Source organism: Perca flavescens, chromosome 10 (genome assembly GCF_004354835.1).
Source record: "Perca flavescens isolate YP-PL-M2 chromosome 10, PFLA_1.0, whole genome shotgun sequence".
In the NCBI taxonomy this organism is placed as follows: Eukaryota; Metazoa; Chordata; class Actinopteri; order Perciformes; family Percidae; genus Perca; species Perca flavescens.
The window spans coordinates 17,264,226-17,290,227 of NC_041340.1; the positions used below are offsets into that span (position 1 = coordinate 17,264,226).

The 26,002-nt window shown below is 40.5% G+C and overlaps 1 protein-coding gene and 1 long non-coding RNA gene across 2 annotated transcripts in view; one reads left to right on the forward strand and one right to left on the reverse strand.

Moving 5' to 3' along the window:
* Positions 1-2,296: 2,296 nt before the first annotated feature.
* tsc22d3 (TSC22 domain family, member 3) overlaps positions 2,297-26,002 on the forward strand; it is a 33,621-nt gene continuing 9,915 nt past the window's right edge. The window contains exon 1 of the mRNA XM_028588843.1: positions 2,297-3,081. Coding sequence (XP_028444644.1) covers positions 2,741-3,081 — 341 coding nt within the window. The 5' untranslated portion in view covers positions 2,297-2,740. The remainder of the gene's footprint in view (positions 3,082-26,002) is intronic.
* LOC114562473 (uncharacterized) lies at positions 13,302-19,361 on the reverse strand. Its single transcript, XR_003693500.1, has 3 exons — positions 19,260-19,361; positions 13,874-14,085; positions 13,302-13,751 (listed from the first exon to the last, which is right to left on the reverse strand). It is a non-coding gene; the product is annotated as an uncharacterized LOC114562473 (long non-coding RNA).

Genomic DNA, 26,002 nt, shown 5'->3' on the forward strand with positions numbered 1-26,002 from the left:
AGTTGGACCCTTATAGGTACTCTTTTTATTCTTTTTGTGCTTGATGATTTATAATTTAGATTTTCTGCAAACGGCTTTTTGCCGACCAAGCTAGATGTTAGCTATCTGAAACTGACATTATAAGCGTTGAGCACACTGTTACTGTGTGCCTAAATACTAACACTGTTACTGTTAGTATTTTACTCTCTTTACCTTTACTCTTGTGGACTCAATGTTTGCTAGATGATTTACTGTGTTGTAGGCTACTTCTTAATGGCCAAACAGTGAATCCAGGTTAAATAGAAATTCTTAAATTCTTAATTAAAACATGATAAATCCATGTACAGTATTGCTTTTTAAATGGTTATACAGTAAGGATCCATAGTTCAATTGTTCCTCTTGCTTTTTGACTGCATAGACCATTTTCTTCCTCATCTCCACCAGAACACATTTTAACCACAGATATAGAAAACCCACATTAGTTTAGTTTATCTACCTTTATATTCTTTTTTTTTTTTGTAGAACGTGTTTGCCTTTTAATACTCACAGAATGGGGTCCTTGACTTCTACGTCAATGAAGATGTACTAACAGATTCCCACTAGAGGGCAGTCTCTACCCAAATCAGTCCTCTGTCCCATCCTTCCACCAACCAAAGTGTAGCAGCCACGCTGCCCTAGGACATCGTTACACACTCAATAAAGCAATAGTCAGTCATTTTCTCTGCTTAATTGATCCCACTGCTACCCAACAATGCGTGGTGTGACATGTTTTTATTGCAGCAGAAACAGCAGCATGCCTCAGAGTAAGACATGCAATTTGTAATTATCTTGTTGTTGTGTTCTTGCATGACTGGCCATCTGTAGACAGCCTGCAGGACACTTGTTGGTCAGCGGCCGAGGTCAGGGGCTCAGCATTGCATTCTTCCTGGAGCCGTCTGCAGTGCTGTATGACATTGTCCTGGTATTTACCAAGGCTTGTGAAACACTCGTCTCGAGAACAAAAACACAGCACGCTCTTACCCAATTTACCCAATCCAAATCTGTTTGGGAACAGATATGGAAATTGACAAAATCGTAAACAAACACAGGGGAGCCCTGAAAAGATAATGGTTACTGTGCAAGTTGAGAACACACATTGTCTCTCTCTCTCTCTCTCACACACACACACACACACACATGCGCACGCACACACACACACACACACACACACACACACACACACACACACACACACACACACACACAAACACACACATGCACATTCACTGCACAATGATCCAAATTACACTAATAATACTTGGTGGGAAAAAAAACACATTATTGTAAAACATAAAGCAAGCATTGTCATCTATATTGATTGCCATGCATTAACCTATGTAATATTATATATATAATCTAAACCTGTCAGGGTTGCAGGGGGCTGGAGCTTATCCTAGCTCACATCGGGAGAGAGGCGGCTACACCCAGGACAGGTCACCAGTTTATCACAGGGCTAAAACAGACAACCATTCACATCGACTCCTACAATTTAGAGTTTCCATTTTAACTAACCAGAGCACCTGAAGGAAACCCAAACAAATAAAGGGAGAACATGCAAGGCCCCATACACAGAAAAGCCACAACTTGGTTGGATTCAAACCCACAACCTTTTTTGCAGCTGTAAGGAAGCAGTGCCAACCAATGCACCACCAGAAATTAAGTCATTTAAAGCAAGTCTTTATATTCATGTATATTATATGCATTTATGTATTTATTGTGACTCTGTGAACCATCCACTAGTCCATTCCTGAGCAAAGGCATCTTGAACTATAATTAATTGCATAATTAAAAAAGCCTTTGCTACTATTGAATATTAAAAATTCCATTTAATCAAGGCCGGTAAAATGGATAAAACCACACAAGGTCACCAAAAAATAATTTCCCTTGAATTCAAAAGCATGTAATGCTGGCAATTCCTATCACACATTTTCACAAATTAGCAATTATGTTATTGTGTCTTTGTGTGTGTTCCTGCAGCCTCCCTCACTCAGCCACTCCTTGGGCTTTCAGCATGGTAGGATGGAACTGCACGTTTCAAGCACGCTCTTTTAGCTTCACTCCCTCTCTGTCTGTTTCCCTTCCCCTCAATGCTGCACAGCTAAGCTGCAAAAGAAAAATGGAGGGGCCAGTGGGTGTAACCAGCGATGCTTTTTTACCAATCACAGGGGTTTCCCCACCCTCTTTCCCTCCCTCGATCCCTTTTCGCTCCCTCCCTCTGTCTCTAGGCACATCAACCAAAAGAAAAAAAGTGCAGGAAAAAAAAGTGATAAGCTGCCAGCAGCTTCTGGGTTTTGCTTTCAAGCGCACTCCTGCTGAATCGTGTGAGTGAGTGTGTATGTGTGTGGGGCGTTCACTCCTTCTCCTGCCACAGTAGCAACACATTGCAGCAGCGCCGGCCCCGAACAAAAGGCTCAACGCAGCAGAGCCACAGGAGGAGAAACTCAGGGATAGATGCAGAAAGAGTGACCCAGCGTGACTGCACTTTTCAGGGAAGAACTCAACCTGCCATTTAGGCCTCCTGGTGCCGGGGTGGAGACAGGACTGTACACTAGACCAGCACAGGCACAGTCTGTCTGTCTCTCTGAGCTGAGGAAAACACCCTGTTTTGTCTTTCACTTTGTCTTCATTCATACACCTCAGTCTCTGTCAACCTTTACTGAGATTCCTACACCTGCCCTTCTTCACCTGGGCATCTTTCCTTTTCATCCACCTGTCCTCTGAGATGTCAGACGATGACTGCCGCTCGCCCATCGGCCTGGACTGTTGCAGTTGCTGCCTGGACCTGGCCAATGGCTGTGATGACTCCATGGCCAGCAGTCCGGCACAAGGTCTCGGTACTACTGGGGGCCTGCCAGGAAGCCCCACTAGCCCCAGTGTCAGTCACTTCCGTCAGCTCCGCAACCAGCTGATGTACCAGAACCTGAACACTGACAAGCTGAACAACATCATGAGGCAAGACTCCCTGGAATCGGTGGTGAGGGACCCCTGCTTCCTGCTCAATGAGGGGATCTGCAACAGCAACATTGACCAGACCATGCTGTCTATATTGCTCTTCTTTCACAGGTATGTCTGTTGTTTGCTTGTCTGACAGGTACACCCTTAGCTAATAAGGTTACGACTGAATATAAAGGCTCTGTCATAAGTAACCTACATAAAATTTGAAATTGAGCTGGAAGTTATCCTTTACCCCTCTTAGGGACTCAAACTTCTGGATCAGCATGTATCAAATCCCAATATGAGTGCTCCTCAAGTATCGTAACCAGATAGCTAACAGTGGCTAATCAGGTTTCTTGGAATAGCACTTTGTCTGAAAAGGATGACATAAGTGTTTACAGTCATGTAAAAAGTATAGGATAGGACAAGGGCGTTTATTTGGAATATGTTCCAGAAATGAGTTTCAGATAAGACGGTTCATGCACTTTAGTTTACTTTACATTACTTAAGCAAATGCAATATAGATTTAATATGTAAAATAATGTTGAAATATGTTTGCAGCTCAGTGTCTATTTACATTTACACAGTTCATGGCTTTCATGCAGCATGTTTGATATGTTACATAACATAACACTGACATACATAACGTATGCATGAGCTGTACAGTATTAACACGATAAAGTATTAATCTAAACACAAAGTTACTCTAAAGCAACAGTTTGTTGTCATACTGATTCAATTAAAATGATCTTTAATTGCTAGAGGTCAATTAAAACTGGCTTGACACCTTCTCCGTAAACAGTGTTTGGCAGCTCACCTCGCAGTGTTTGTGAGGAAGAGAATATCCTGCTACAAAGTTGCTGCCAGTTGGATAGTTTAATTGGCAGCGACTGTTCAATGACTTCAGCCTCAAATTAACAGTTACCATCTTTCCAGACGGCTGCAGTTTTGACCGTCACTGGACTCCTGAACCCGAGCCAGAAGTTACTGTACAGTCAGTGCTTACTTGGAAAAGATGTAATTATTTATGGTCTGTCTGGTTATCGGAGCAGTAAAATGCAGAGATCCATGGGGAAATAGCAGCAAACACTACAGTGTCAGTAAAATGAGATATGTGTTAGACGATCATGACATATGTATTCCATATAATAACATTAATCTGATCAATTGCCAATAAAAGAGTGGTTTAATTTTTTGTTTATGGTGTACAGAAGGAATCATCATAATTGACCTTTGCCCCCACTCTTACCACTTTTGTCTCAGGACTGTTTTCTTGAAGCCACTGTATATTAAAACGTACAAACTGACTTTTATACCCTGATGATGCTGTTCCAAGTCTTTTTTCCTCTAACCCAATTATGAAATACATACTAAGACAACTGAGTTATTGTTCCATTAAGATTTTATGGGCTAACATTCCATGTTTGTTTTGGATTTAGAACCAAATATTAGAGACAAAATGTCAAGTGGAAACATTTAATTACATTATAATGTTGGTATGTATTTAAAAAGCTTGTAAAAATAGCATCTAAAATAGTCCGTATATTACGTGCCATTAATTAATCCATGTCATGTAAAACCAGATTTTTTTTCCACGTTTAGTCAAATAGAATATCTTTGACAATGTTTATCCTGATAAGATGTGCCTGGACTGAACATGGCAATGGTATTTGTTATTATTAATTCAGGTATTTTCAGAGATTATCATATCAGCAAAGGTCTCTAGCCAAGAAGCATTATCAGTACTTAATCAAATTTCTCCAGGAGCTTAGCTGTTACTGTGTATCCAAATAAGTTAAACTTTAACCTGGCATAAGTTTGCTATATGCTGTTAGTACAGACTGTTCTTATCTCCTGTGATGATTGATACAACATTAGTACAGACAGTACAATGGAAGTACAGTAAAACCATTCACTGTGCACTGCAACTGATAGGCTGATGGCAGTGATGATTAGACTTTAAATAGGTGTAATTGTATTTTGTAACTTTTGACTGCAAATGCTCATCCGTGCCAAACTCTCCGGGAGTTGAAAAGAAGAAGAAATTAGCTTTTAATACATGGCACACTACCGTCTGTCTGAAAAAAAAAAACACATATAGACTACTGTATATGATATATAACTTTCACACACTTACTTTGTTTTTCCATCTGTTACATAACAGCTGTTCAAATTCTCATTAATTTGACAGTTTTTTAGGTGATATTGTTCTTGTGGAGTTGCATTATTCAATGAAAGAACAGTCTGTTCTTGATTTATTTATGATCGCAAGGGTGTGTCATTATGATACTGAGAATAAAGAACAAGGAGTGAAGAAACTTTAAATTTGGACTGCAGCTCCAGCCGGTACTCCCTTTTTTTGCCTAATGTCCTTAGACTTGAAGCTATACTTGGATATGCTCAGGGGTGTCATTATTATCTGCATTCAGTGTTTATATTATCATAACTGGAATAATGCCTGCTGGCAGGACTTTGATAAAAATGTTACACAACATTTTTTTTTCTTCTCTGCTATTTAGACTTACCCTTAATAACACAGTTATACTTTTGTGGCTTCATGCATTTTCTCATTAACCACAGAGTTACACTTTCATGGTTGTACAATTTATGAGAATATTCATAGTAGTCAAACTTTACTTACTATGCCGTTAACAAATGATTCAAATCTTGATCTCCTTATCTATACTGGCATCTCCTAGAAGGGGAGAAAAATCTGGTTATAAGTGTCAATATTATTTAGGCATTTCTGGCCCAGAGGCAATGTGTTCACTCGCACCATTGGTCAGTGTGAGTGTGCATCTGTCTGTGCCAGCTGAACTGTTTGCCTGACAAACAGTCTTTACCCAGAACAATTTGTTCTGAACCTTGCCTTCTGAGGAGGGAATCACAGACACGGATCATGTGGCTTTCATGGATATGCTTTTTTTCGCAGGATTATTACATTAATTTCAAATGTGTACCCTTTACAGTTTATCATGCAGAAACACAAACGTACTCATTCATTCACACATGTTCTCACATTATAATCCTGTCAGTTGAAACAAGCTAAGCTGAGGTTTGCAGAAGTTCATACATTGTTTCTGGTGCTTGTTTCAGGAGGGCCCGGCTTCTGGTGAAAGCCTGGCTGAGGTTTATACTGTGACCTCACCCTGGGTGGTCAATCGTCCAAGCGGCCATCATTCTTGTTGGCCACTTGTTAACAGAAGGAAGTGGTCTGCATAGCCTGAGAAAGAATGCCAGGACATCTTTTGGACTTGTTGAATATCAGTAAAGTAATAAGTAAATCTGTGGCAGTGCCCTGCACACTTGTTATGTAAATGATCTGAGGGTCACAGAATTGTGCAGAGAGTCCTGCTTGGTTTTTGAGGCAGAGCCAGTGAGCCCTAAGGGGGGGCAGGATCTGTGATTTCCACAGGATAAAAAACAGAGGAACTGTGTTGATTTACTTTGAGGCTTAGAAGCTACACTTGGCTGGAAGGAGAAAGGCACTCCTGCACACCTTTCATCCCAGGCAGTCAGTCAGTACTTAGCAGCCACTAAACACAATCACATGCCAGGGTGAAGAGGGGTGAAGAGCCTGCAGTGATGACACAACCGTTTATCACAGGACTTCGGGTCTGTGACCAGTCAGTCAGTGAGCAGTCAACATACAAAGGGGAAAATAACTTAGGGGCAGCACAAAAGATGTAACAGAGTGTCAAAGACATCCATAAAAGAGGTTCTCTCTGCAGCGGCCACTAATGTGAACACGACAGGGCTAAAGAGGAGTTTGTACCCTCTAGCCTACAGAGCTCCCCTCCAAGTTTACTGTATAGACAAGATAAAAAAAATGTTTTGAGTAATGCAGTGGTGCAGTTGTCCATGTCTTTGAGCGAAAGGTCTGTTGACTGTAAAAGAAGTTTCAAATCCTGGTTGGGAAAGACAGTGTTTTTCTTGTCAGACAAAAAGATGTCAAAGGGGACTGAGGACCCAGGGCCCTCATGTGAGGAGGGCCCAAAAAGATGCTTGAATGAATAGCTGTGGGGCCTATAGAGAATACATTTCGACAGGGCCCAGAATTTTGTGCTACGTCCCTGGTCGGAGGTGAGGTTCACTTCTTGTTCACAGACTCCAAGTTTGAGCTTTGTATGATAAACTGCGCAGAGTTACAACCTCTCACTAGGTTTGGATTTTCTGCTCTGACATAGCTATTTAACCTTCTAACACCATCCTCAGTATCATTACTGTGGTAAAACTTTGGCCTGAGACGGTCCAGTTGACTACTGAACATGACCTAGCCTTCCACCATGGAGTGGAGACAGGATCCAGCTGTGTCAGAGACCCTATTGTGCTTCAGATCTCCACTCTGTGATCAAAATATAAACCATGACATAGCTTTCAAGTCAAAAGCCTGCATTCAGTGATCCACTGTGGAAGTTATGGAAAGTGTCTCTGCCATGTGTAAGCCATCAAGGAATCCATACAAATGTATATTTAGCAATTATTATAATTCCCAAAAAAAAAACCTTGACTGTGAAACTACTGAAAAAGCGTTTGTACCCAGGAAAAAAAATCCGTCTCAGCCTGCATCATTGTGCAATAAGTCGGTTTCATATTTTTGTTTTGGTACATGACAGTGGATCAATTGTCTACAATATGAGTTAGATTGGATAAGAAGTAAATACCTTCTTTATCTTAGATGACTATAGAGTGACCTGTTGAGTTCATTTACATGCAGGTCACACCTGCAAATCTATCTCAGTCAAAGGCAAAGCTGAATACACAGGGCAGCTCTGCCTGCTCAGTCTTTGAACGCAAATCATTTGCATAGAAGACTCCACAAAAGTAATAAACACTCCTTTGAAGAAGTCGCAGGGATCATAGTGCACCCTGTGTCATCCCTGCTTCTGGTTGTTTTTATGTATTGTGTACCAACGCTTTACAGACTTTCTGCTTTACTATTGAAAAGTGAGTGTAAACAATGTCTAGGAGAGAGAGAGAGAGAGAGAGAGAGAGAGAGAGAGAGAGAGAGAGAGATTTGAGGTGCTGGAACAAATTTAAAACTTGTGACAGTGTGTTCAGGCTTGCTCTGCAGATAACATTGTGGCTGTATGAAAACACACAAATCAGTCAGGAATGAAAAGATTAGGTAAACAAAACACTGCTTCCTCTGTATTCTGACAAATGCTACATATAATGAAAAAAATATCTCCAGAGCATAGAGCACACTCATGACAAACATACAGCACAATTACAGCACTATTGTCTAAGAATTATCAAGATGCTAAAAACTTTACCAGCTGTAGGGATCAGAGTTTAACTGCACTAGTGTTGAAATTCAAATTTCACATCTTTTCTACTGCTACAAAGCATTCCCTGGATGAGAGAGAAGTGTGATCTGTGATTGCTAGAGGGAGAGTCAAAGTCCTGCAAACTATAGATATACCACACATTATGAGGGAGGCAAAACAGTTTGAAACTATTCTTCTTTTCTGCTGATGTCTCTCCCAGTTTTAGCCACATAAAAGGCGTATACATGTCAAACACATCCTGGCTGACGACAGAACCTGTATCCGATTACATTGTTTTTGATCCAAGCTCTTTTTTTGCAACAAAACTTAACAGTGTAACTTGGTGTAAAAAGAAAAACGACGTGTCCTACGAAAGTTTGGCGGGAGTTACGTAACTTTATTGGTTGCAGGTGGCACAGATGTAAACAAAAAACAGGGATTAGTGGCGAGAAGGCACAGGGAAGGATGTCTGGGTGGAAGAACAGATTCATGGCCAGGCAAGTCTTAAGAGCCAATCCCTAACAAACAAAGGCCACAAAGGCGAGGTCTGAGCAATGTCAGGGGAGAGAGAGGGAGAGCTACAGGGAGAGATTGCTAGAGGGAGAGTCAGAGGTAGACAGGAGGCCGGTGCAAAGACAAAACATAGACAGGATTTGCTAAAAATAGTGTGCTGTCAACGTTAGATGGGACACTAACATATTGGTAATCTGCAGACGTCTGAGGCAAAAGTCACAACCTTTTTCTAAAGCTAAAGGAAGTCATTCTTTAGTGGCAACAGGAAGTAAAAAGCCATAACAAGTGTTTTTTTTTACCGTTGTTTGTATGGGGTTCCTCAATAACACATGCTTTGGCCACTTTGTGTTGAAAAGACACATTCAGGGAGCAAGAGATTGGTTCACAATATGAGCAACAACTAGATGTTCAAACACATGTTGGTATATATTTGGTGTGTTTGCACCACGACTTAGCCCTGTGCTTCATTTTTATCACTGAGGGTGCAATTTAAAGAGGGATGTACAATAATGGCTTTTTAATGGACCTCTTGATTTACTGTGTTGTTGTGTTGGGACTGTGTGAATAGGCTGCTCTTGGTGCCGTGCCAGTAGATGCCTGGAACCACTGTTGGATGGGTTGTGTGCAAGTGTATGCGTATATGTCTGTTTGTGTGTATGTGAGTACTCTTCGGTCCTTTACTTGTGGACCACACTAGACAATGCCTTCTGCCTATGAACACAGTTTATCATGTATACATTTATCTCCCAAGCACACAAAGCATACACTTCAGCCAACAAAAATTGTCAACTTGGGAAATCCACAGAGACACATTAGGTTGATGCAACCTCCTGTGTATGGTCTTAACCAGCCATGCTAATCAGATTGCAAGTACATGTCTTTTTTTCTGTTCTTAGGTTCTTTGCACTAAATAATCTTTTATATGTTGTTTTTATGACTCAGAAAATGTAGAATTATGTTACTTTGTTATTATAATACATACAGACCCACACGTTCCTTAAACTGTTGGTGATAGAGCAATTTTTAGGCATGCTCTTAAGGTCTGCTTTTTTTTATAAAAAGATTTCTTCGACCTGAAGGTCTAATGATATTCAATATTTTTTTATTGCCAAAAAATCCCATTAAAAAAAAAGAAATCAAACAATGAACTGGTTCTTCTTACAAGTATTAGCTGTGTCTCTAAAACCTGATATAGCTAATCATTTGTGCCATAGGGTTCAATTGTTTTCCAGAAACTAATAAACACAACATTCCACACCGTTGGGGACTGTGGTTTATTTTGTGAAGATCACATACATCATCCTAATGTTGCAAATACTTGATAGCATGACTGAAACTAGGCCCCACAACACGACTAGACTAAACAGGTTTTACTCTTGTTTGAGAAACTTTGCTAAAAACTCAAGTGCCAACCTGTTTAAGAAATTATTTAGCCTTTCTTATTTATGACCTGCCTAAAGCCCTGTCTTGTTCATGACCGGCTTTTATGAATGTATTGTTTTCAGTAGGAACAAATGGGCGTGAGGCACAGACAGTTTGTGGAAGTCTGAACATATTGAAAGATGAACTATTGAAATTGTTGACAAAACAAATACAGCCAGCCTTAATATTTAAGGATTGGTTAGACAGACTCCATGATGACCTTGTTCGCAAATGTGTTTTTTACTTTTTATAAGTAAGCCCTGGAATCTTTTAATGAAACAATCCTGTCCTCAATGACAGCTGCAAGGATCAGGAATGAGTAATTTATCTGTCTGTCTGGAAGACATAAGGCACACTCCTTGGCAACACAAACACACACACACACACACACACACACATACAAATATGAACACATTTACAGTATACAGTACACAAAGGTGACCTAGAGCATTATGCTGCTGTCGACACGTCTCCACTGCACCATCCAGCTAAGCGTACAGTAAGGTGGATTACAAATCTATAAGTACCACATCAAGCTTGCTATCAAATCCTCAATCCTCAATCAGACTGTGCTGGAACATCTTTTTTGTAAGAAGGGATTCACCCCATCCATCTTCTAAATTCATTTGTCTAAACCTAATTATGAAAACAATTAGTCACAAAGTAAATTTTGACAGAAGTCATTATAAATGCATGAAAAAGAGATATTAAGTTTTTCATAAAAGTGCTTTGAACAGCCGGAATCTACTTATTTTACAATTACTCCTTACTGTATGCATGTGCTTTGATAAAGTACACTTGATATACACCTAGTAGATCGTGAAAACCTAATTCATTTGGCAGTTAAAAACAAACTTGAAACAAAACTAAATTAATGAAAGTGAAAATAAAAGGATACTTCTCTGATTGCTTAATGCCTGCTTTATGATTGTTATCATGCTGCGGTTCTAAATCATAAATATCCAACATCTAAGTGTCAAGCAAACACTGTGTTCTTTGTGTTGTGGTCATGGAGCACAATTTCTCCAGAATAATGTGGTGGTTTCTGTTGAAACTCTTTGTACCGAAGCCCATTAAGTCCAAGAAAAATAAGTATAAAGGCTAAATAAATACAAGGATCTCCTCTCTGCTACAGCACAGCTGAGCGTAGACACCTTTGGAAAGGGCAAATTTTAATTATTTCAGAACAACGAAAAGAAGTGAGAATTCTTACAAAACTGATTCCACAAATACTTCAAGAGAGGAAAGCAGTACCACCCATCTGTTGAAACCCTTTCTTTTTTCATGCTTCATGTTTGTGCAACTCTGTTTGCCCTTCCCACTTTTATTTTCCACATCTCTTCCCTCTCTCCTCCTCCATCTTTATGTCTTCTTTCTTTCTCCATCTCTCCATCTTAGTTGTTCTAGTTGCCAGCCATTGGAATTACATAAGTCTGAGGGAAGGCAAGACGTTGGAGTGACCATGGCTTGTGCTAGCTGCCTTATCTATTTGGACCATTGCTATGGCGCCTACTTAGATAATAAGGCAGCCTGTCAACACTTGCCATCAGACACACGCCCACACGCACACAGCCCTGTACTTGAGCGTGAGTAATAGTGTCAAACCATCAATATGTTATTATTACACTCTTTAAATAGGCATTTGACAGCACAGCTTGCATAACATTGATATTAGGGATTAGTAAACTTTGGTTTGCTTTTCATCAGACTGCATCTCACACACAACAACCTGCACGTTTAGTCAGGGAACTGAAAATATGTGAATTGTCTCCCATGTAGTTCATGGTGTAGATGCAGGGAAGCTGAAATAATGTTGAGTTATTAGAATTGCACTCTCCATAACACACAGGCTGAGTGTAGTGCCCCTTTCTCCAAATCCATAAGGAAGTAATTCAGCTGCCTGAATATGTAAAAACTTGACTGATGTTTGATATGCATCCAAAGTAAAAGAGTTAAAAACTCAACAACAACTTTCACTTTTTTGCAGCATTTCCTAAAAGGACTGATGCTCATTCCATCTTTTTCTCTTTGGATGCCTGTTTCATAATCCCAAGTGCTGTCCCACACTGAGTGACTTTTTTTCTTAGCACAATAGTCTGCTACACAAAGCAGCCAGACAGTGCTTTTGTAGAGAGGGCCCGAGCCAGGCCTATCATTAGCCTATCTTATTCTCCCTGGGCACTATTCACACGCAGGTTGGGTAAATAATGTACCTTGGGCACACACAAACACACACACACACACACACACACACACACACACACACACACGCACACACACATAGTGACACGTGCACAGTGCACTAAAATGCAGGAAAATTAGGATGCACATCGGAACTCATCTTTTCTCAGTTCAGAACACAGAAATCTGTACAGCCATATGAAATATCCATGAGTAAACACGCGCATACATGCGCGCACACACACACACTCACACACACACACACACACATTTTTATGATGTCTTTTCCCCTGCAGGGCAAGGAGCTAGTATTAGACATACTTTAGCAACGGTGTTGCCACATCCCATTACTGAGAAGTGCTCCTAGAGTCTCTGGGAAAGAAAACAATTACTTCTCTGAACCTCTGCAGGTCATGAAGACATGCTTTCCAAAACACAGGAAAGGTTACAGCACTAGGACCAATCGCATGTTTTATTTTTGTAGTTACTGGACATTTGCAGTTTGGCAACATGCTGTGTTTTTCTTTTCTGACTTTTACTTCTGTGTTCCCTGGTAAACAATTTTGAGCTCTTGGGGTGGATGTGTAATTTAAGAGCCAAAAGTTTCTGAAACATGACTCTCCTGTCATGAAATGAGCAAAATGGTAATTAGTTTGGTATTACAGTAAGACCCATGAAAGAACACAGGGAGCATAATGTCAAACTCAGTTAAGCAGCATTATGTTGACTTGGCCCTTTAAACAATTATCTAATGTAGGTGTTTAAGTAAATGTGTAATTAGATTGATACTGGAGACTCTGACATCTGCTTCCAATCACACAATCATATCCTTAATTTAATCTACAGCACCTGAGTAGTGCTTTAACATTTAGTTCAATTAAAGCTTTCTGAAGTGTTTAACTCATTTTGAAAGCACCCATCTGCCCCCCCCCCCACCCATCCCCCCCCCCCCTTTGTCTGGGAACTCCTGTGCTGTACTGTCATCCATAATTGCATCATTAAACTGAGCTTTTGCACAACATTGAGAGAATTAGAATAAAAAGAAACACGCAAGAGACTTGTCTAGCTGAGAGAACATCTTAGGCAACCTGCTCACGCCTTGGTGCAACAAGTTTGTTTCATCAGATGAATCCAAGTACGCAATACACTTCTTTGCTAAGTCAAGAAACAATTTTTTCTCTTCTGTCGGCAGAGGCAGAGCTTGGCAGAAATTGAATGTAATATAACTGCCACTCTGAATTACAGTTTACAGTATACATGCTCTAAAATAAGCCCAAATGACTGGCAAATCCCCATGAACCATAATCAAACTCTGACTTTAGTGTAATGAATATGGTTTCCTGTTTGTTACTGGTGTGTCCAAATTTCCAAACTCATTGGCTTCAAGTGCTCCTGCCCAGCTGAAGAGGGGCTCTGTGAGAAGAAAAGGGAAGAAAGAAACTGTAAAAAATACAAATAAAATAAAGGGCACAAACAAACAAATAAAGAAAAAGAGGAAAACAAAGAAATGTGATGCTGTAAACCTCCAAATGTACCATTTTCTTTCTGAGATGACCATGCAGTTATCACAGTGAGTCGCAGACCATGTAGAAATAAAGCTGTTTATATCAGCAATTTATTGTGTACAACCGTGGCTCTCATTTCTCTGGACTGAGGACCTGTTTGGTCCTGTTGGCAGACTAAAAAGGTGGAGCTGTTCTGCCAAGTTCTTTTTCTCTCTGTGGATGCCTTTCTGTCAGACAAGAGCCTGTGAGAGAGAAAAGAGAAAAATAACTCTTTCAGTGATTTTTTTTCTGGCCATTCCCCAGCAGGGAGAGAGGGAGAGACTAGCAGACTCAAATGAGTGAAAATAACAAGATGCATCCTGTCCAAGAGCTCACTTCTGTCTTTGTGTCACTGTATTTAAAAGAGGCAGTCGTACCATGGAACAGCCTGGGCCGGTCCTATCTGATGGGGCCTTATGCCTCAATCCCCTGCCATCTTAATGTGCAATCATACAGAGCATTAGCACCAGTGACATTACAGTATATGACCTCTTCCTGCATTCCTTCCAGTATGTTGTCATGGAGAAGAATGAGTCACAGATCATCATTATGTTTGCATGCTGTGGTGTTGGGTGTTTACACAGTCGGGGATTAGGCTAAACAACGAATCTCTGAAAGCATGTGGATGCTTCTGCAGTAAAGTAATAGATGCTGGGCTTAGGAACCAGCCAAGCAAACGCCAAGAAAGTGTGGGACTCTGGGAGGAATGTTGACGAATGCTGAAATGCTTTCCCTCCCTTCATGTATTCCACACAGATTCCATCCAGGCTGCCCTCCATGTCCCTGACACAAGTCTTTTAGAGGCCTGTAATGCACACAAAGGCCTATTTATTGCTAGTCTGTACAAGGTGTCATACAGTGGTGTAGTCTACGTGATACGCAGGTATACGCAGTATACCCACTAAGAAAGCTCCAGGGTTTCCATATACCCACTTAAAAATATGCTATGATACGCAACAACATATTTATGTGACAGAACTTTCACTTCAGATATTTGTATTCACAAATACGGTTTCACAGTAATGCGACAGCAAACTAAACTAACGCTGCACAACATGCAGAGAGACTCTCACCTTTCATCGACCAAATGCTCCGCCCACACTAACGCCAGTATCCTCCCTTCACCGCACATTTAAGACAAATATAAGTAGCCTATTTTGTCCTTGTTGCTTTGGGGTCAACTTTTGTGATCCAGGCTTAGGTGCCTGATGTGAAAGCCCCCTTAGTGCTTTATATTCCATTATATTTTTGATATATTTTGAATGTCATCTGTGTTTTCCTTCTCATAGGATAAATAAAGGTATTCCCACCATGAATTGGTGCATAAAAGTGTATCAGAATGCAGGATATTAGTCTTTGATGCTCAAAATAACCCTGGGGGAGGACACCCAGACCCGACACTTTGATATGCCCCCCCTCCCAAAAGATCCATTCTGAGCCAGGAAAAAAAAATGTGGTACAGTATACCCACTACAATACATTAGACTACACCACTGGTGTCATATAAGAGGAAGTAGAGCCTGCACAGCTCTGGCAGGGAGAGAGAAAAGAGAGAAACTTATGTAACACTCAAGTTCACAACCTTTTAGTACTTGTGAAACGATGGTGTGGAAGTGGGCTGGGGTCAGGAGGTTGTCTTGCTGTAGAAGAGTTCGAGCTGAGCAGGAAGGACTGACGGTCAGAAGACTGGCTTTTAATTTTGAGCACTATTTAATAGGGGTGTGACGAGACGCTTACTCCACGAGACGAGACACATCACGAGATTGGGTTCACGAGAACGAGACGAGATTTCTCGTCGAGGTGAAAAGTTGTCTCGTGAGGCGATGTGATGTCAGCGCGATGGAGCGTGGAATTACTATTGAAGATCCCCCTGCCACTTTTAAATCATTTGTGTGGCAACATTTTGGATTTCCTGCGGAAATAATAAACGGCGAAAGAGTGACAGACAAGACGAACACAATATGTAAACATTGTAAGAAAAAAATGCCGTATACCGCGGCTAACACGAGCACTATGCAAAAACACTTACAGCACCACCACAGCTCTCTACTAAAGTAGTTAGTAGTACGGCATTTTTTTCTTACAATGTTTACATATTGCGTTCGTCTTGTCTGTCACTCTTTCGCCGTTTATTATTTCCGCAGGAAAACCAAAATGTTGCCACACAAATGATTTAAAAGTGGCAGGGGGATCTTCAATAGTAATTTCACGCTCCATCACACTGACATCACATCGCCTCACGAGACAACTTTTCACCTCGACGAGAAATCTCGTCACGTTTTAATCTCGCGAGATCTCGTACAACGTCACACCCCTACTATTTAAGTAGCAGTTTACGATTAATCCTTTTCCATGCTGCTAAAGTATAGCTCTTATCTGCAGGAATTTGACAGGAAATCATAGTCATCTGTGTGGTGCATGACTCTTCTCTGTCCTTCCCGTCCACATTTCGATCTGTCTGTTCCACAAGCGCTGCCTGACCCTGATGTTTTAACGGATGCATCACCGTCAGGTTTCTCTCATATGACAGGTCACGATGCGTGGGGGGGAAACATACAGAATCAGGCTGTTACACAACTTAGCTTTTTTTTCTTTAAATGTTGTTGTAAGTATTGTTAAGCCAGAATGTAAAGTTAAGACAACTGATGTAGCTTATTTAGCATATAGAGGATTTGAGGTTCATTGTATGCATCTGATAAAATTGCTGAACTGCACGCAAGAAAGTCAAGAATGCCTTATATATATCTAAGTAAAGCAAATTTCCTGCAAACATAGGGCTTAGTTTTCAATTTTATTGAACTTACTTTCCTACAAATATAAAACAAACAGAAACTAAGACAATGTTTTCAAAGTATATCCCACATGATGCATGGATCAGAATGCCCACGCCGTCTCACACATACAGTATGCGTCTGAGGGTAAATCCTGTAACGTGTGGGTGATGAGAATCGTCTTTAGTTTGGAGTGGTCAATAGGTGAATGTTCTGATACTCCAAGCATGAATAATCTGTAGGTTTACAGTATTGTCTGAGAGCTCCTCCTGATTTCAAGGCAGAGTCCTGTTCTCACCAGAGGTTACATAACAAACAGACAGATGCAACAGTGGATATGTTGGCAAAACACTGGCAATCCTTCCGTGCTTTTTCCAGGATTTTATCGGTAGAATCATCACTTTGAATCAGAATGAATGTGCTGTTATCTGATCCCTTTAGTGGTTTGAGCGGGTGGTTTGGTGTATTTCTAGGGCTCTATTTGTTCATGGGCCCACTTCCTAGCCCTATAGAGGGAAAGGATGCTATTGTAGCTCATATCAGTGGGAAAATTCAGAGAAACACCCTGATAAAAAACAAAATCCCCTGCTGTTATTCTGTGACAGCCAGCAAGGGGTGGATATAAAAGAATACAAATGGAAAGACAAGAAGGAAACTTCCTCCTATTGAAATTCAAATATGCTTTTTAGAAAGAGATATCAGATTCAGACAAGGCAGTAGCCTACTAGTCCCTGTGAGTGAAATAATATCTAGGCTACTGCATTGAAAACAGCATCAATAAGCACTTCTCCTGGGACCTGTCTTTTTAGGTGAGTCTCTCATTTGCCCTCTCAGGTTGGCATCTTAAATGGAATTAGCATTTTATCAAAACAGATGGACACCAATGCAACGGTTCAACTTGGATGGGCACACAGCAAATATTTTGTGTAGTATCTTTTGGGAATCCACATTTTTAGGTTTGTGATTTGAAAAGAGCATCTCCAAAATGCTATTGCAGTTATCTTGAATAGATAATTATATTTCTTATTTTAAAGCATTACTGTGAGTGTGGAACTTAAACCAAGGCCTTAGCATCTCCATCACCTTTGTTCTGAAATAACTATTCTTTGTTCAAAACAGATTCATGTTTAAAACATGTTTTCCATATTGTCCAAGGCCGTAACAGTAACAACAATAGAGTGAATTAATTCTAACAAAACTGTTGCCCTGCAGTGATAGTCTAAACAGTCATAGGCACCTGCTGTCACCAACGCAATGAGACGTGCAGTGAGACAGATTAAAGATTTAGATTTAGCTTATCTTCTCAACCCCATGATAAGAGGCTAACACGTTTTGCAGATGTCTGCACTATTACTGCTGCACAACATCCCACTGAACAAGCTCTCAGATGTGTCATCGTGTAAACACAGATGGGGGTTTGATTATCTGGCCGACCTAACTGTTGTTCAGCTTTTCTACAGTTATAGTACAATGATTAATCATATTGTCCTATGTATTGTTGCTATCAAATAAAATGTTGAACTTTCAAAATTGATGTTTAAACGTGACAACAGTGTATCTTTGAAGTGGGCAGCATTTTCCTAACTCACTGGAGGAACCGGCCAAATACAGTGTTGGGTAAAACTTTTTGCTGATTGAATAAACCCAAAACCGACAGTGCTGAAAGATAGTATGTCATTTGAGCATTTACTGTAAATCTACTCTTTGCCATATTAAGACCCTATCGCTCTTTCTGTTTTACAAACACACCAGCACGGTCCCCCCTCATATCTCAAGGTAACCATGTTGTTTGAAAGTTTACCTAAAGAACTGGGAGTACAGCCAGCGTCCTATCAGAGGAAACACTGCCTAACAACAGCTGTGAAAGCCCTCTCCTCCCTCCCTCTTTCTCCTCCTCTCTCTTTCTCTTCCTCATTTTTGCATTTTCCTGTTTTGGTGTTTGGTAGCTCTTTGCTTAGTCTTTGATACAAAGCAAGGGGCTGTCCTCAGGCTGCGGAGCGCAGACACAATATCTGGTGAACTGAGGAAAGGCGACACCGTGGATTTTTGTTATTGGGTCAATTTGTATGTCTGAATCTTATTTTGTTCACACAGACAGACAGCTTTGATAGAAGAGCTAAGAGATGATCAAAATAACAAGAAACATTATACGTAATATTATCCGTAATATTCTGTAGTGTGTGTGTGTGTGTGTGTGTGTGTGTGTGTGTGTGTGTGACTGCCTATTTTGTCCTTTGCTTTCAGCACTGATGGACATATGGAAGATGTTCTGTCCCTAAATGTTTTGTGTTATTTTTATTAACAACAGGATGGAAGGCCATGATCCTGCTGCATCACTGCATGCTCACTGCTCACTCTTTATGCGGGAATACAGCTCAGACATGGTACACTTGCAAAGTAAACACCAGCATCTTAATTCATTGACTGATGTTGTTTCACTGTGACCCCTCTAACCTTGCATCCATATGCAGCACAGTCTCACACTCACTTGCCCCTCTCAGATGAAAATGCTTGGCACAACAGCCTCACCTTTGTCAAAAATAGGTGAACGTGTACCAGACAACAACTAGGAATATGACGAGACAGGTCAGAGACATGATAATTACCTGAAGTCAGGGTTAGGCTGTCCTGAAGCATTCCAATCAGATGAAATGTACTGCTCAGAGACTGTGTGAAAGGGCAGGAATAACAATGACTGTTAGAGGAGGAGGTGTGCAGCGCAGACAGAGAGTAAGAGAACCCAAACAAACAAGCCAGGATGACAGCAGGACGAATGACTATGCACAAGGTGGCAGGCAAGATACAAAAGTGACACAGCCACATCAAGACAGATAACAATATTTAAAAACGCAACTTAAAAACGTATTGTTACTATTATGATTTGTTGAGGGATGTCTACTATGTTGTAAAGCTAGCAACTACCTTTCTGGCGCCACACCGTGCTACTTCCTCTGCGGTCGGACTGTAATTACAGTCTTAACAAGAAAGCACACCATAGTCATTAAACTGGTGTGAAGAAGACAATCAGTCACATAGGCTGGAAAACAAAGATAATCACTTGCTCTTTTTGACTGTGTACATTTACTTGATGTGTATGTGTGTGTGTGTGTGTGTGTGTGTGTGTGTGTGTGTGTGTGTGTGTGGATCAGGAGTTATCCAGTGGGTGTGGGAACCTATGAAATACCCGATTTTGTTTCAGTTCTGCAAATCCTGAAATAGTTCCTCAAAATAGCTGGTATAGCTTAACTGACTTTAGTTTCATTTACGATTCACAGGTTAATCTATTGTAAGAACAAAGAAGATGCTTTTTTAAATGACTTTAAAAAAAAAGCAGTTATCTTTATGAGAATCTATAAAGATGACAATAAATCTTATTGAACCGATATACTGAAAGGCCGCAATATCTGTGCCTTATTTGTATGACGTGGATCACATGAAATGTGGAAATTTAAATGTAAGTGGCTACATACTTTGAATATGTTGTTAGAACACAGTTTGCTGGACTGAATGATGGATAGATGATTTGATTGCAGGCCGATAATACATTACGATCTAGTTCTAACTGATTCTGACAAACACCCTGGCACATACCTGCAACAACTTCTAAGTTTGACGTAGTTCTCCCATTTTATGATGCGCTGCAGAGTACTCTTGTGTTATGGTGGGGTTGAAGCCAAAGATTAGTACGCTGATCAGTGCCTCTCCCAGTCTCTTCCTCTTTAATATCTTCTCTGGGAAGTTTTAATTGCTTTCCAGGAAACACATTTGAACGCTTTGTACTTGTTTCTTCCTCACCTTGCCGTGCCGCCACAAAGCAGAGTCACGCACGACCAAGCTTGGTGGGAGTCTTGTCCCTCAATGCCTGAACTCTTTTGGTATGAAGATAAGGTGAAATCTTACTGGCTCCCTAACACTGCTTACGTGGGCAAATCTGGCGAAACTCCAAAACAATCAAGAGCTCTTGCGCACTCCTCTATGCCAATGAGCCAGATCTGATTAGAGATTTTATGTACTCAGCTTTCATTTCAAAAAATCTCAAGCATAGCAGTCCTCTTCTTCGTGTTCTTTATGAAACAGCTTTTTTGATTGATGCCCGACATTTTCAGAATTGAGTATGCCATTTTCCCTCAATTTGAGCTCCTAGCAATGTTAATCTTTAAATCTCCAAAAAAAATAAATTCTAAGGTGTATTTAATCCAGCGTAAAAAGAGCTCAACCCTACAAAAGGTGTCAAACTGGTAGAATTTCTTTATTTCAGTGTGTTAAGAATGTGAGCCTGCCAAGCACTGTAAATCTACACGTCAAGACAGAGACAAAAGCAGCGTGTATTTGTGCGTCCTTGCTGCATGTATGTATACTCATATGTATGTGTGTGTGTGGGTCTGTGCTTTGTCTGCATACGTCAATGATTTCAAATTTGTGTGCATGCATGTCCCTTTCTGTGTGTGTCTACATGTCTTGGCGCCGGTTTGTCCTTTTTGCATGCATACATGGATATGAATCTCAGTGTTGTTCGTCCATGCTTGAATGCACACCTTCACTTGCGTGAGAGTGTACGAGTGTACCTGTGTGGTGTGTGTGTGCGTGCAAAACAGATACAAGAGTGTTCTGTGGTTTTATAAGTGAACTTTGGACCTCTTGGGTACACGCTGGAGGTGGCAAATTTAGCGTACATTGTTTACCCAAGCCTTTATATAATGACTGGGATAGCAGATCATGTTTACTCTCTCTTCTGTGGAGCTTCGAATCCAGGAAAATTACATCTCAAAAAGACAATTTGTCTTGTGACTCTGACCAACTCCAAGTTCAAGAGTCACTTCAAGTGGAAGTATTTCCTGTTTGTTTCTCTGAGGAGAGCTTGAACCTTAACTTTGCTGTCAGCCAATCATCTGCTGCAAAATCCTCAAATTTAAAGAGAACGTTGAGGTGCAATGAATGCTGGCTTTAAGCTTATCCCTCACAGTTACATGTGTTTGTATTTAAAGCACATAAATTGTTCCCTATGAGACTTTTGCAATTGCAAAGTACTGACACCCTTAGTGTGATTATTCAGCAGCTACAGCATAACGTATATGCTTAGTTCAAACATTTGCATTTATTACAAAGCAGCATGCTCAATGAGCTGTGGCTGGGAAGTGTTTTCAAGGAGAATCCCATCAGAAAAAGACAAGCTCTCCTCATTTATAACAGCAACACAAAGTAGCCTAAATACCACACTGATGGAAGTGGCATCTCCAAACTCAGTGAATGCAACATTTTGTGATACTGTGGATACTTGTATATTTATCGCATGATTTTATTGTGCATGGGATGTAAGATGTTACCTCACTATGTATTTGTCAGATTTTCTGACTTCTGACAACAAGTCACCAAATATCCTGAAGTCAAGTTCCGATCTGTTCCCTTCTTATTGACCCTGCTGCACGTCTACAAACGGAGCATGACCAAGAAAAAACAACAACAACCTTCAAATGACCAATCAGCAAAGCTTATAAGACTTGCGTCTTTGTGTGAGAGGTAGCCTTTTTGAAGGCAGGATAGGCTGGGGTTCCTGTAAACTCCCAAACAACCATTCAGCTCAGCACTGCACATATCACTTTGTTCCCAGTTTATTTGGATCATGCACCAGCTTTTGATGTTGATCCTTCCCCTAACTGACTCACATCCTGAAATAGTGCTCTTGTGTTACACTATAAATCCTTCTGAACTGATATCAGTCACAAGGAAAAACAAGAGCGTTGAATATTTTGAGGCCTGGAGAACGTTTTATTCCCTTCAAAAAATAGGGAGAACCTGAATCATGATCAGGCTACATAACTGTAACTGCTAGCCCATGTTAGCTTCCTGTTTTTTATGTGGTAATAGATATAGATGCTACAGCCACAATAACCAATAATTTAATAATAAGTCATCATTAACTTTCCAAAATTTAGCAGTGAGAGTTATGATGTAATATGTGTGTTTATAGCGTTTTACAGTCTTCACATGGGTGGCCGACATCTGGCTACACATTTCAGTTCTTCTCCTGAAGAGATGTGGCTACCTTCTCATTAACTTTTCTTGAAGCTTTCTTCTATTAAACTCCAACATATTTTCTTTTAAGACTCTGTAGAACGGGGTCTGCACATCTGGCCCTGTCCTCATCCATCTCTGCCTGTCCTCTGTCGGTAGGGGATCCTCACCACGCAGACAGGCTGAGGAAACATTGCGTACATTGTGTTCTCTCACTCTTTGGCCCTCCTCTCTGTTTGCATGTGATCCACACTTTACCTCTGTGGGACTGCACAGCCCTATTGCCCCTGTGGCTTTTCAGACACCAGAGTTCAATGGTTTTAATTTGTGATGCTATTTGAAAGGGAGAATTATACGAGGTGCTGAATATACATGAGATCCCTGGTGCACCACTTCACAGCTGCACTTTGAGTTATATCTGGTTCCCTTTTCAGAGTGGCCTGTGAATGGTTTTAATTCAACAACAGTAATAGCTGGGCTAATTTTATGTGCATATTTACATAAATTTGCATTAGCTTGATGTCCGATTGTCCGATAGCGTACAATTTATAGATATCATATAAATGTTACCGTTTAAAAGCATTGCTTTTTTGAGGGCATTATGGTCCCCAGTATCTGTATACTACAACGTGGTTCTATAAATAAAGTTGTCATACATATACCACAAGTGGATCAATTATTATTCTATCATCATGAGCAACTTGGTAGAAACGCAGCCTGGTCACTGCTATCTCAAGTGACTTTACAAGGAAACAAGTAATATAGGCCTATAATATTTAAGTTTTTGTATGTATGACTTGTACTTCTACTGGAAGAATTGTTGGTAGTGGATAAAAAAAACACTTTGATTTTTGCATACTGGAGGTTTAGAATAACAGCAAATCATCACCCTATGTATACATCTCCAATACTGGACATGGATAATTTTAACATAAGAATACAAACATGGTAATCTTGTTTATCCACATGCAGGCCAAAACAACAAAACTGGAAAGAAATCTATATACATGCATACATATAAACCCTACTGGGAGAAATGGTTAAGAAATTGAAAGACATTATGAACACAAAGGAATATATGACTTTTCTTCAGCAGCAATGACCGCTAATGACTTGTCTCAAATTATCCGTGGGAAATTAGTTGTTGTTCCACCGTCATCTCGCAGGTGACAAAGGATTCGCTTTAATGCTCAGCGGAAGAGCCTGCTGGAGTCTGTGGGAACGATTCTGTGTTTGGATGACACCGACAGCGATAGTAAGCAGGGTGCCTATCATCCAGTTAAATCCAGATTGTGCAGACAAGGCCAGACGTGCATGAGAATCCACGCATGAAAGCGTGTGGGGAACCGCACGCAACGACATACACACGGGCATAACAAAAACACATGCAAGCACACAAACACACATCAGGGGACGGTCCATCGTGGGCCCAGCTCCCTCCAGTGTTGTCCCAGTTGCTGGTGACTTGGGTCACACAGCTGCAGGCTGAGCCAGACACACAGCTGGAAAAGGTTGAGGAAAGTTGGAAGATGAAGAGAGGGAGAGTTTGAGAGGTAGAAATGAACTGAAAGAAGGTGGGAATATTAAAATAAGGTATACTTTAGAGAAAAATAAAAAAAAAAGGTTAAACAAAAAAAAGAGAGGTACTCAGGATGTTACTGTATATGCGGGCGAGGGCGTTTAATCACCCTTTTTCTTTTATCTGTTTAACTTGAACCAAAGAGGAATGAATCCGTCAAATGACTAATTGTTGTCATCAAAATACTGTTACTTCTTGTCATCCCTCACTCTGTTGTTTTTCCCTAAAAGATAATCTCAAATTCAGTTTTTCAAACGTCATTGATTTTCTCTGTCATTTGCCCTCTTTACTGTTTTGTGATTTAAAGCAATTAAGTGGAAGGGCTATAAAGATACCCAGCCATCAATCAGCAGATCTATTCACTTATAGCACATATGTTGCCATATAAAGATGCTCAGCCTTCACTTAGCAGATATATTTATATACAGCACAGATGCCACAAACCTTCTTAGTGACATCCTTTTTGCTCATGATGAACATGCAGTCACAAAAACATTTTTGTAATGACTTATTGAAAATTGTAGCACACTGAAGCTCAGCAGATGACACTGTTTGCGATGAAAAATAAAACCTGCCAACTTAGAGCTGATAGTGCGGTATAACCCATTGCTCTGCCTTGGAGCAATTCTATGTGTATCAGTCAGACTTCACAGCAAATACAGTAGATTTCCTTTTCCCAGTGCCATGACAGTCTTGTGATGGATTTCGGTGCAGTATGTACCCATTAGTGGGATGTCAGCATTCCGCGGCTGAAAGTGACTCAGATTAGACATAGATACACACAACCACACCAACTACGACAGCTGAGGTATATAGTACACTAAAGTAACATAGGCAGATGAATATAGACAGATGGCAGTGAACTCTGTAACCTTTTGTTCTGGGACATGATCCAGCCAACAGTGTAAATATCACAGGTGCCACGCAAAGTGGAAGCCATTGCCACTCAGTATGTTTTGGATTCTTTTGAATATCACTTTTCATGCTTTGTACTGTATGTAAGTAAATAGCATGCATACATGCATACCCTGATTTTAATTCCAGAAATATACACTAATATATATTTTAGATTAGAAACTCAAATAGGTTGTAGCGGTATGTATCTAATTACACCAGACAGAAAAAAATAATGATCATTTCAACAGTTTTCTCATAAAAGTTTATGGTAATATAGGGGACCCGAACAGAGTCAAAGGGCTATGACATAGCTACTGTAATAACAGAGTCCACTGCTATTTAACACTGCATGGCCAATTGCGTCCACAACCTTTGACCTTTTGTAGAGCATCCACAGAGCCATTAGTGAGATCACTTAATTGCATCCTGAGGGTCTAATCCATGGTTTTCCATATCAGACAATCCTGTGTGTATACACCTGTTTGCACTAAAAAACACAGATGGGAATCCTATGGGCTATTGGCTGGAACATACTGTTATTTCTTTTTAGGGGGATGTCAGGTTGGGGGGATAATTGTGGCCTGACATGAGTTCACCATACTGTGATATTCCCCGGACACACTCCTCTTGGTCTATGTCAGTATTTCACAGTAAATTTAGTCAGGACATTCTCTTCGTTATAGCACAAGGTAAATCTTTACATTATGGCCTGAAGCTGTCTGCTGAATCACAGCCTGGTGCCAGATGCTGCCAAGTCCCCAAGCTTGTTAACTGCAATATATTGCACACAGCACCATTAGCTACAGTACTGTGTGCCCTGCTGTAAACTGCTATTAGTTTCAGTGAAGGCTACTGTATATG